The sequence below is a fragment of the Humulus lupulus genome, chromosome 8 (assembly GCF_963169125.1).
Source record: "Humulus lupulus chromosome 8, drHumLupu1.1, whole genome shotgun sequence".
NCBI lineage: Eukaryota > Viridiplantae > Streptophyta > Magnoliopsida > Rosales > Cannabaceae > Humulus > Humulus lupulus.
The window spans coordinates 131228106-131239964 of NC_084800.1; the positions used below are offsets into that span (position 1 = coordinate 131228106).

Sequence of the window (11859 nt, forward strand, 5' to 3'; positions counted from 1 at the left end):
ACATAACCTTATTATACTAAAAAAAACCCAAAATAAACAAAATCTTGAAAGAAATAAAAACCAACGAATAGATGTTATCTAGAAAATCAATCATTTCAATGTCAAGTTTAAAAAAAAATGAAAATTGCTAAAGGCAAATCAGATAAAGTTTTTTTTTTTTTTTTGTGCAATCTAATCTTAATATATTGATTAAATGTAATACTTGAATGAAAAATTAAAATGTCTCGATCCTTAAATGATACTGTTAACAATATTAAAATAAATTATTTATATGTTATAAAAATATCTTCTGTCCTTTTCAATTTTAATGGCATTTTTAAATTAAAACAATAATAATAACACCATCATAATAATATAATGAAGCAATTGAAATAAAATAAAATAAAAACTAAAAAAGAAGAGAATATATCCCCAATCGCGTTTCTAGTTTCTATAAGTGGCATTATTACATTTCTTGAACACTTAGTGCCGTCAAGGGAAAATGGAAGTAACAACATATATCTATAACTCAATTTTCCAAGATGCTATTCACCTCTGTAGTCCGAATGAATGAAACACCAAAGTCATCCGACTATAAGTCTGCAAGTATATGACCTTAAACCAAAAAAACAACCACCATCCCAAATCCAAAGAAGAGATTTTGGCGGGAGGCCAACTTCAAAATATCAAACTGTTCATTTTCTTATTCGGATTTTTTTTTTTTTTTTTTGATTGCTCAGGGAAACTGAATTGGTTCAGGCTGCACAGCTTTCTGCACAAGCTCGGTTTGTTCTTTGACATGAACTGAATAGAAACCGGTGGCAGTAGAAGCTGACGGAGCACGACCCACATATTTTATGTCCTCTACAGTGCCTCTGTTCAGTGCCTTCATGGCTGTGTAGAGCCGAGGCGCAATGTAATAGTATGCCCCCATGTTCATTGGCTCTTCCTGGCACCACACGATCTCAGCATCTGAAACAATGTTATTAAAATTAGCTTCAAAATATCAAATTTGTATTGGTACTAAAAAAAAAGGTTTACTTGATCCATTCCCAATTGAGTAACGCACGTGTGATAAAATTATTAAAGAAGCTACTAGTTTTCAATAAACATACTTGGATATCGCTTCAGTTCTCGCTGCACAAGATCATATGGGAAGGGGCAAAGCTGTTCCACCCTACATATTGCAACATCAGATGCACTCTTCTTTTTGCGCTCTTCATCAAGCTCGTAATAAACCTGCAAAATTGGACGTCTTGTCAACAAAAAATTATCTTTTTCATCCTGCATGTTGTTCATAATTTCAATACCACTTCTGCATCATGATTCAATTTGTTGTAACTTTTAGAAACAAAGATACAGAAAAAAGAGAGGAAAAAAAACAGCTTTCTTTAGCTGTGTAACATCATACCTTTCCAGAGCAAAGTACTAATCGTCTAATGCCCTCCTCAAGGTCAGAGTGATCATTCTGGTCCTTTATAAGACGCTTAAACCGGGTTCCCTGTTTGTCAAAACCTGGGTGTCCTTGGACATCATCAAATTCAGATAAATTTGACCTGCAGTCCTTGTGTCTGAGCAGGTTTTTAGGAGCCATCACAATAAGAGGCTTCCTAAATTCTCTGTGTATCTGGGGCAAGAACCAGAAAATGTTAGAACGCAGAAAAAACTTCTAGTTAAAAAAAGTCAAAAAATAATCAATTAGCTACACCTACCTGACGCCGCAAAACATGGAAGTAATTAGCAGGAGTAGTACAATTGACAACCTGCCAATTGCATTCCTGAATTTGCTTCCGAACGGTTGAATCCATCTCAGGAATAACGTAAGGATTGTCATCACTCATCTGCCATCAAAATTGTGAGCATATATTAATTGAATTGTGATTTAGTATTTGATAAATCAGAAAGGAACCCCTTAAAAAAAGGTGGCTTTCAAATATAATCTACACAGAAAATGAGGGGGTTTCAAAATGACATCTATCATGTGTCCTCATGGTAAGTCAATACTAAAATCCTATTTTTTAATAAGAAACAAATCAGCTAATAATACATTACATCCATAATATAACTAAATCCGGAAGAACAGCACCCAGGCCCAGCCCCGGGCACAGGCAGGCCAGGCCTGTGCCTAGGGCCCCCACACAATGAGCCCCAAATTTTGGAAAAATGCATTTTTTACATATTTTCACTTTATATATAATTTTGAAAATATACACTTTATATATAATTTTTTACATAAAGGCCTCAAAATTTTGAAAATTGTCACTTTATATATAATTTTTTTAAAAATAACATATTTTGTATAAGGCCTCCCACACCTCAGGGCCAGCCCTGACAGCAAATTTCTTTAATTCCTTGAAAGATCCAAAGAATTAGAAAAAAAAAAAAAGCTCTAATGAAGAACTAAAAGATGACAAAAGGATATTAAGTACATGCATCTGAACAAACTAGATAGGTATATCTAGTGATGTGCCAACAAACCATAGAATTCAGATTTTTGCACTAAAAAAATTAAATCTAAAATTCCCTAATTAGCAAAAACTTTCCTTCTGACCCTGTGAAACAAGCAGAACAACCATGACATAAAACTAAAGAAAATTTCCTTCAAACCTCATAAAAGAAAACAGCAACCATGATAAAAAGGAAAAAAGAAAAAAACCACACACGCAGCAACAACAACAAGAGAAAGAGAGACAGGTGCTGAAAAAACAAGAAACAAACTAAATTTTGGTACCAGATTCATTTGTAACAAAGAGTACAAAATAGTTCAAATGGGTCTGGTCGTCTAGATTACCTGAAGATACCGCTCTAATCTTGCACTAGAATGTTCAGGTCCCTGGCCATCATAACCATGAGGAAGCAGCACTACAAGCCCAGTCTGACGTAACCACTTAGCCTCTCCACTGCTCACAAACTGATCAAATATAACTTGAGCCCCATTGGCAAAATCACCGAACTGTGCTTCCCAGAGAACCAATGAGTTCGGATTTTCCATGGAGTAACCCAGCTCGAATCCAAGAACACCAAACTCTGAAAGTGAACTGTAAACAAGACCACAATTAAGCCATGGTGGACAAGACAAATTAAAAATACAATGCATAATTAGACAAGCTTTTGTTATTTCTCAAAAGTCATATAGTTGAATCCAGCAGTCGATTCTATCGTGGAAAAAAGTAGATAAAATATGCAGATATCTAATCAGCATAAACCCTCTTGAAGAACCACATTAAATGATATACTGGTTTAGAAATACACTCCGGTGGTCACTGATGACGCTACAAGCATACTACAAGCATATTATGCCAAGATACCTTGAATAATCCGCTAAAAGAGATAGATGTGTAAGTATGTAATGTTATCACATTTCACCTGAGCTTGAGTCAATCAATGGTAAGGCAATAATTGGAATGTTATATAAATATTGGAATAGACCGCAATCCAGAAGTTATAATAACAATGTCAACATACAAAATAAACTGCCCCATAGACATCATTAGCGTCTACAGAGCCAAGCAGCAACATAGCATGGGCTCATGGTTGGAAGATAGTTGTTATGACATGTGACAAACAGTATTTGTTATGAGCTATGATTGAGTCCGCATTTTTTTGCTAAAAGTAGGACCACATAAGCATAAGTGCTTATAAAATATACCACATCAATAAGTGCAAGTTTTAGGTGTAAATTTTTGCATCTCTCTAGCATCGCTCAATTGTTAGTACTATAAGGAGTCATAATTAAAATTTACTGAACCTAAAAGAGTCATCTTGTAAATTGGTCATAAAAACGTCGTTTGGTCCAGAACAGTTGTAATCCCATCCAAATGACCAAATCGCCACAAGAAATGATAAATATTTAAGAAGAAAATCTTGTGTGGTCTAAAAAATTTATTCATAGGGACTTTCATCTTCAAACTAAATGTGCCAAGTATGGTATAGCTGAAATTTGTCAAATTAACCTTCCAACATAGCTGATTTGGGGAGGCAATAGGTGCAATTAGAGATGATTACCTGTTGCTCACTGTAAACCTTTCCTCATCTTGATTCATAACAACATGATCCAGAGGGCAATACTTCTCTCCTGTTTCCTGATCATGAACTACAGAATGCCGATGACTGAAGGTGCCTCTTTCAACATCCTGACCACTCAATCGAACATGGTTACCTTCCACTATCAATGTAGCAAAGGCAAGTGCTTCAGCAACTGCCCAATCAATGCCTTCACCTGTTTCAATCATTTGTTGACGCAGTTCATAAACTTTCTTCACTGCTCTGTGAGGCTTAAAATTTTCTGGAAGTAATGTGATTGCCTTCCCAACATTCTTCAAAATCTCTGGTTTTACCCTGCATAATAACATACAAGTATATTAAAAGAGACTTGAGTTGAGACATGAGATGAAGCTAAAAACCAAATAAGTACTCAAAAAAAAAAGGCCACTTTCATACCCAGTGTTTTTTATACGTGAAATCTGCTCAGGAGACTTAAATCCAGACCAATGGGATGAGAGCCAGTCTCTTCTTTGTGGAATATAATCTTTGCTGGCCAAGAATTCTTCATTAAGAATTGAAGTAACTTTCTGAAATACCTTATCAATGTCTTCTTTGTTCACTTGCCCAGATTCTAACAGCTTATTTTGGTAGATCTGGAGAGCTGTGGGATGGCTCCTAATAACCTGCAACATTTAGTGAAAAATGTCAGAAGTATGGAAGACTCGTCTAAAAAGGAGTACCACCACACTTATCAAAATGTTTGCTGGAAAAATGCAGAGAACACAAGATTTAAGAATTATTACGAGGAAAAAAATCACAAATAGAAAGGGGAAGAATAAAACAGGCTTCCCAAATATTCTCCTCTCAAGCAAGCATATCAAGCTTGACCAAACAGGAGCAAAGGACAAACCTTGTACATTTTGGGCTGAGTGAAAGACGGTTCATCAATCTCATTATGCCCAAACCTTCTGTAACAGACTAAATCAACAACAACATCAGAATGGAAAGTCTGGCGCCACTCTGCTGCAAGCTCACAAACATGTACAACTGCTTCCATGTCATCGCCATTTACATGAAATATAGGAGCATCCAGGGCCTTTGCAACATCAGTGCAGTACTGTGAAGATCTGCCAGACATTGGATCGGTTGTAAAGGCAACTTGGTTGTTTATTACAAGATGAATGGTCCCACCAGTGGTGTAATTTGGAAGGGCACTGAGATGAAGTGTTTCGTAGACAACACCTTGTCCAGCAAAACTACCATCACCATGAATCAACACACCCATGTTCTTGGTTCTGTCAACATCATTTGAGTAATACTGTTTTGCTCTAGTTTTTCCAACAACAACTGGGTCCGCAGCTTCTAAGTGACTTGGATTTGCAACCAAAGACAAATGAATTCTTTTCCCACCTCTAGTTGGTCGATCATAAGAAGTTCCCAAGTGATACTTAACATCACCAGTTCCTGTGTAAAGCCCAACCTCATCGACAGGCTTTATGCCACCACTAAATTCACTAAATATTTGACGAAGAGGCTTTCGAACAACATTACCCAATACATTAAGTCTTCCTCTATGAGACATTCCCATAACAATGCTCTCAACCCCAAGATCTGCTGCTCTGTCAAACATCTCCTTCATACCAGGAATCAAAGTCTCTGCACCTTCAAGCCCAAATCTCTTTGCTGTTGTCCACTTAGTGGCCAAGAAATTCTCAAACTGTGTACTCCATATAAGTCTATCTAGAATAACTTCACGCCGCTGCCGATTGTATTGCATCTGGGTTGGAGTTTCAATCTTATCTCTCAACCAGTTACACTTTTCACGATCAGCAATGTGCATGTACTCGAATCCAATGGTCCCACAGTAAGCCTGCTCAAGCCTGGTCAGAATGGATCTAAGCGTTTGTACTGGACGATTCTCAGACAAAAACCCAGCCATCTTCCACACCCCTAAAAAGAACTCTCTATCAAGATCAGCTTCTGAGAAACCATAAAGAGCAGGGTCCAGATCACTTGGGATTTCCCGTTGTTCCAGACCCAGAGGATCCAACTTGGCTTTCATGTGTCCATTTACTTGATAAGCCCTCACAAGCAACAGCAATCGCATACTCTCTTGAATTGTTTGGCCTGAAATTCCAGGGGAGGTGGCTGCCTGACCCACAAAATTTTTAAAGAAGTTGTCCCACGACTCATCCACACTATTCGGGTCGGCTTCCCACGCCCTTTGGAGCTCTTCCAAATAGACACTGCTAGTTCCATCTAAGAAGCTATCTGTTAACCTAGACAGCGGTACAGGACGAGGTACGGGTGCAGCCTGAGCCTTAGGCTTAAAGACTGTGGTATGAAAATAACGACTCTGGGAGGGAACAACTCGTGCTCTTGCGACATATGAACCACCCTGCGAGATGGTTCTTTTAATGGCAAGCTTTGCCAAACTAGACCCAGCTCTAAACCACCCCATATATCGATCAGCTACAAAACATCTATATATTCCTTTTGCTAAAAAGAGATCCTATTTAAAAAGAAAACAAACAAATAACAAGTAAGGAATCGAACTCGAAAAATATATATACACATACATAGATTAGATATTATGAAAATGCTGTAAATGAAATTCGAAAAGGAGTACCTGTAAGTGAAATTGGACGAGGTTAGAAACCCTAATCGCAGAAGAAGGGATTTGATTTGGTTTCTCCTTTTTCAGTCTTCGTTGGTGCTTGGTGGCGTTTATTCTTTCCCCCACTTCTGCTGGAACCCTTCTCTTTTTTTATTATTTTTTGCCTTTTTTTATTTATTTATTTATTTACTCTCTTTTTTTTTACATATTTATTTATTTATTTAAATTTTTTTATAAGAAAAATAAAATGGTCAGCTGTAGCTAAGTCAACCGATAGATAATGGCCATCAGGCCCCACATCCCTTGAAGATTTCTTCAACTTTTTTTTTTAGAAAAGAAAATATAAATTTAGAATAATAATAGGATTATTTTTTATGAGAAATTTGTGAAAATATTCTTTTTATTTTTAGTGATTTTGCACTCTGACCTATTTTTAATAATTTTTTTGTAAAATAGCATCTGTCTAAAATTCGATTAGTTGTCTAAATTTTTTGACCAGCTGTCTAAAACTTCGACTGGCTATTTAAATTTTTCGACCACCTGTCTAAATTTTCGACTAACTGTCTAAATTATGAGATGTCATTTTGTAAAGAATTATTAAAACTAAGCTAGAATGTAAAATGACTTTAAAAAAAATAGGTCATTTTGCCAAGAGAACAATTTTTGGCAAAATAGTCTATTTTTTAAAGTCATTTTGCACTCTAGTCTAGTTTCAATAATTATTTACAAAATGGTCTCTCATAATTTAGACAACTAGTCAAAAATTTAGACAGGTGGTCGAAAAATTCAAACAGTCGATCAAAAATTTTTAGACAGCTAGTCGAAAAATTTAGACAACTGATTGAATTTTAGACAGATGTCATTTTGCAAAAAATTATCAAAAGTAAACGAGAGTGCAAAATCACTTAAAAAAATAAGTCATTTTCACCAATTTCTCTTTTTTATAGATATTTATAATAATATTATTATTTTTATATAAATATTCTTCTCTGTTGACGTCGTTTTTCATCAACTTAAAAATGAATAGCAATTAAACAAAATACCAGAAGAGACAAACAATAAAAGACACGATTTTTACGTGGTTCAGTAATTAAAATCTGTCTAGTCCACAAGTCGATGTTATTCAACTATGGAATTCTCTCAAAGCTCTTGGAAGCAATTTAATAGAGTATTCCCCCAATACAAATTTTTTCGTCCTCTTCAAGTGAATAGCACCAGCCTATTTATAGTTTGGATTACAGAATATCTCTCCTCACATTTCGTGGGAGTTATTATTCAAATCGCAAATTAAATATAATTATACAATACGCGCATAAATCCCATGATATTCGGGATTTATTAATAGATTACAACCAATCCCATATATATATAGGGATATTCAAACAGTAACTACGTTCACATGTGTCTGTTGACCTCGAATAATATAATGCCTCCGAGATCGACCATCCACCACGAGCTCGCCAACTTGGTTTATCTCGGTCTTAGCAAGAGACTTTATCGAGATTATCCCTCCCCAAGCTCATAATGCCTGAGCTCGAGTTGTCTTGTCTAATGATAGAAATTGAACCAGGAGATTTATACAAGTGAAACCTCATTTTCATTGTAGCCTGAGCTCAACTTATAGCCTCGGAACCCCTTCGAGATCACGTAACTCCGAGCTCACCAATTCCGACGTCACCGTTTTAATACTCAACGAGACCGTCCTTGACTTTCTCATTACAGCTGACTATATGATGAATATGCTTATTCCGAGATCACTCTTTACAAGCCTAACTTTCGAGATCAAAATTTCTATTCTTGAAATTTGGGTGTAACATTTTGTTCCCTCAAAAGTATCAGTTCGAATCCTATGAGAATGAAACTTTTGAACTGCTTCCTCCGAAAACCGAACCACCAACCACACTCGAGTGTGGACACTGTTGGTTTTTATTGATCAAATCAGAGATTATGCGCAGCGGAACAACAATCAAATTGTCAGATTAATCCCATAAGATTTCTAGATCTACTTCTTCACACTCATATATATATTGAATCAAGGACAAAAATAGAAAAATTACCTCAGGTCCTTCCTTGCTGCTATCTTTTCATATGGCTGAATCCTTGAGATCTCACACCATGATCTTCCAAAATGTTCTCAGGCACACAAAGAACGAGTGTGGGCTCGCTATACAAATAATAGGTAATAACTATTTATCAAATGTTCTCAACACATGAGATCTGATAAAGTTTGGACCTAGGTTTTGTGAAGAACAATGACCTTTGTTTTTGTCACTGTTCTCTTTTCTCTGAGAGAATCCTAGATATTTTTCTATTCCTGAAAAATTACATTTTGTGAAAACTGATATCCAATATTTAATAATATCCAATATATTCAAATATTTGTTATTTTAAACAAATTCAAAATAACTGATCAGTTATCAGATTTTTGTTTAAGTAATAATATTTTAATCATATTAAAATATCTCATTATTTATTTAATATTTAAATAACTAAAATTGTGGAATGAAGAAACTAAGTCCATCTCTTATGCGTGTAGCACAGTGCCTGTGCACTGTGCCACACGTGTACCACATGTCTGTGCAGGCATGTGATTTTTCCCAATTTTATTATTATTTAAATACCAAAAATCCCAAAAATAAATTAATTCAAAATTAATTATATTTTTGATAAATCAAATAATTAATTAATTACACATAATTAAACAATAATTATGTTTGATACATAGAAAAATATTTTACTTATCACATAAGTCATTTTTGCATTTGCCTTTGACAGTGATTGTTTGAGCCATTTCGGGGACCATGGACCTATAACATTAAGCTCCAATAAATTGAAACTAAATAATTAAACTCTTTAATTATAATAGTTAATTTATTAATTCTGATATTACTTCACTATTGTTATCCCCATTTCCTGGAAGGGCTTTGGGCCTTCGCCCTGGCCCACGGTCAGAGGACCGGCTCGGCATATGGGCCTGGCCCAAGGTCCCTTGGTTTGAATATCGCCCAAGGGGACTGGTACAAACCAGGGACTCTAGACTGGGCCCATTTGGAGGGGTCCGGGACGTCCCTCCGGGTTCATCCTCAGCAAGAACGGTCCCGGCGATGTCCAGAGCGCCCGGACCGTGGCGGCCTACGCGTCCCTATCCCGGAGCCTGGTATGGTCCGGGCTTGAGGTAAATGGAGCGGGCCAAAGGTAAACGGACCTGGATCACCTCCTCCCCAGCTGAAGGGCCAGGCGTCCAGGATCCTGAAACCGCCTCATTTCGCGTGGGCATTGTCCCCCACTTTTCGCCTGCAGAAAAGGTCGCCTCGGGATTGCTCACTGGTGTGTCAGGACTGCGCAGCCAAGTACCCTGACCAGTCTTGTCTCCTGAGTCAGCCTCGTGACTCAAAGTGGTCAAAGCCAAAGCGCCGTTTTGTCGGGCGAGGCTTGTGTCTCAGGTCAACCAATTGGGCCTTAGCTGGTTTGAATTTCGTGTATTGTATACCTTTTTGTATTAGGCCTCCACTAGAAAGGCCCCTTGTACCCATTTCTCTTATGGGCCCGGGTCGGATCCGGCCCAGATCCGGTGTTCCCCTCAGCTTATAAATATAAGCTGTAGAACAACGTACAAAAAAAAAAAAGGAAAAAAGGCAGAAACTCTGTTCAGATATAGTTAGAAAACTCCATTGTAAAAGCTTCTTATAGCTCTAATATATAGACTCGTGGACTAAGGCTAGTTAACGCCCCAACCACGTAAAAACCTCGTGTCGATCTTCTACTTTCATTATTATTATCAGTAAATATTGTTCATTAATATAGTTGCCGAAAATCTCAGTTAACAGTTTGGTGCTTTCATTGAGAGCTGAAGGAAGCTAGCGCCAACGTCAGGCCTTTACTACGATGGTGAACACACGACACACCACCTTCGACCCTACCGACCCAGAGCAAGGTAACGGAGACCCGCTGCCTTCTCAGCACATCCCTCAGGACCTGCCAGAGGACGTGCCTCCTCAGACGTCTCACCAAGATGAGTCACAAGATTACGAGGGTGGGGCAGAGTACGAAGTAGAAAACGAAGAAGAGTACTACGAGGAGGAGAACGAGGGGGAGTATCACGATGAAGCCGCGGACCCCGGGATCCCTCGCGACGATCAGCAAGATTCGGAGGTGATTAGACTAAGGCAGCAGATCCTGGATCAGGAAGCCAAGATGGCTGAACAGGCGGAGGCACACCGCCGGGTGCAAGAGTCTCTGCGAGCCCTACAAGCGCTGATGGCCGCGCAGGGCCCAGCAGCCAACCCCACAGCTGGCCCGCTTCCAGAAACGCAACAACCCGCTCCCCAAGAGCAAGCCGGGGGCCTCAGGGGTGCTAGTCCGATCCGTCCCCCAGAGCCTTTTCCCGACGCAGCTCCGAAAGTCCCGGACAAGGAGCGACGGAAGACCCGGGAGAAGACCACCCCCGTCGAGAAAGTCGGGGCTCGTTCACGGTCGTTACCTAGGAAAGAGAAGGTGTGCCCCGTCCCAGGACGAGGCCACCCAATCGATCCGCAAGGAGCGCGGCCACAGAACGGGCAGCCCCGGCACGCCCCAAGGCCAAACGGGCGGGAAAGGTCTTTGCACCCTAGTGCCTCAGTCAACAAGAACCGCCGGGAACGATCTCGCCGCGAGGATCATCCCGCTCTCAGCTCAGTGGACGATACTTCCCGGGTAGATTTACGTGACGGACTGAATTCCCGGAAGGAGCGGGCCCGTAAGGAAAAAATCCTCCCTCGAGACGGCGACCTCAGGAACGACATCAACGACAGGAGGAACGAGAGAACCCCCCTGGAGGATAGCACGGCCAAGCAGCTCATGGAGCAAATGGCCGCATTAAAAAAGGTCACTGATCGCTTGGTCCGCAAGCAGGAAGGTGCGGACACCGACTCTGACGAAGAGGATAAAGAGCCGTGCGCGAGGCACATCCTGGACGCCGTACTGCCCAAGGGGTTCAAGATGCCAAGCCTCACCGCCTATACTGGAAATACAGATCCCAGGGATCATCTGTCCCGGTACAACCGACTCATGACTATGGCTCACGTCAGCGACGACGGCAAATGCCTCTGCTTCTCCATCACGTTGGGCGGTCCCGCCGAAGAGTGGTGGAAAAGGCTTAAACCGAGGTCCATCCAAACTTGGTCCGGGCTACAGTCGGCATTCCGGAAGCAGTTCGTGGCCGCCATGAGGATGGACATGCAAATCAGCGCCCTCGCCAATATTAAGCAACTACCCGCGGAGACATTGAGAGCCTACATCCA

The 11859-nt window shown here is 39.5% G+C and overlaps 1 protein-coding gene across 1 annotated transcript; it reads right to left on the reverse strand.

Annotated features, from left to right (window-relative positions):
- Positions 1–350: 350 nt before the first annotated feature.
- Positions 351–6746, reverse strand: LOC133798456 (uncharacterized). Its single transcript, XM_062236736.1, has 9 exons — positions 6593–6746; positions 4874–6475; positions 4420–4646; positions 3985–4317; positions 2771–3017; positions 1692–1820; positions 1391–1606; positions 1095–1218; positions 351–951 (listed from the first exon to the last, which is right to left on the reverse strand). The coding sequence occupies exons 2-9, from the start codon at positions 6422–6424 to the stop codon at positions 716–718; spliced, it is 3063 nt and encodes a 1020-aa protein (XP_062092720.1). The 5' UTR covers positions 6425–6475; positions 6593–6746; the 3' UTR covers positions 351–715.
- Positions 6747–11859: the final 5113 nt, after the last annotated feature.

Bases quoted from the DNA above. Each gene is read 5' to 3' on its own strand.
- LOC133798456 (XM_062236736.1), bottom strand. From the start codon at position 6,424: ATGGGGTGGTTTAGAGCTGGGTCTAGTTTGGCAAAGCTTGCCATTAAA. The intron at 1,821-2,770 runs GTAATCTAGACG...TTTTGATGGCAG, and splicing joins GATTAGAGCGGTATCTTCAG to ATGAGTGATGACAATCCTTA. The intron at 1,607-1,691 runs GTAGGTGTAGCT...TTCTTGCCCCAG, and splicing joins TCCATGTTTTGCGGCGTCAG to ATACACAGAGAATTTAGGAA.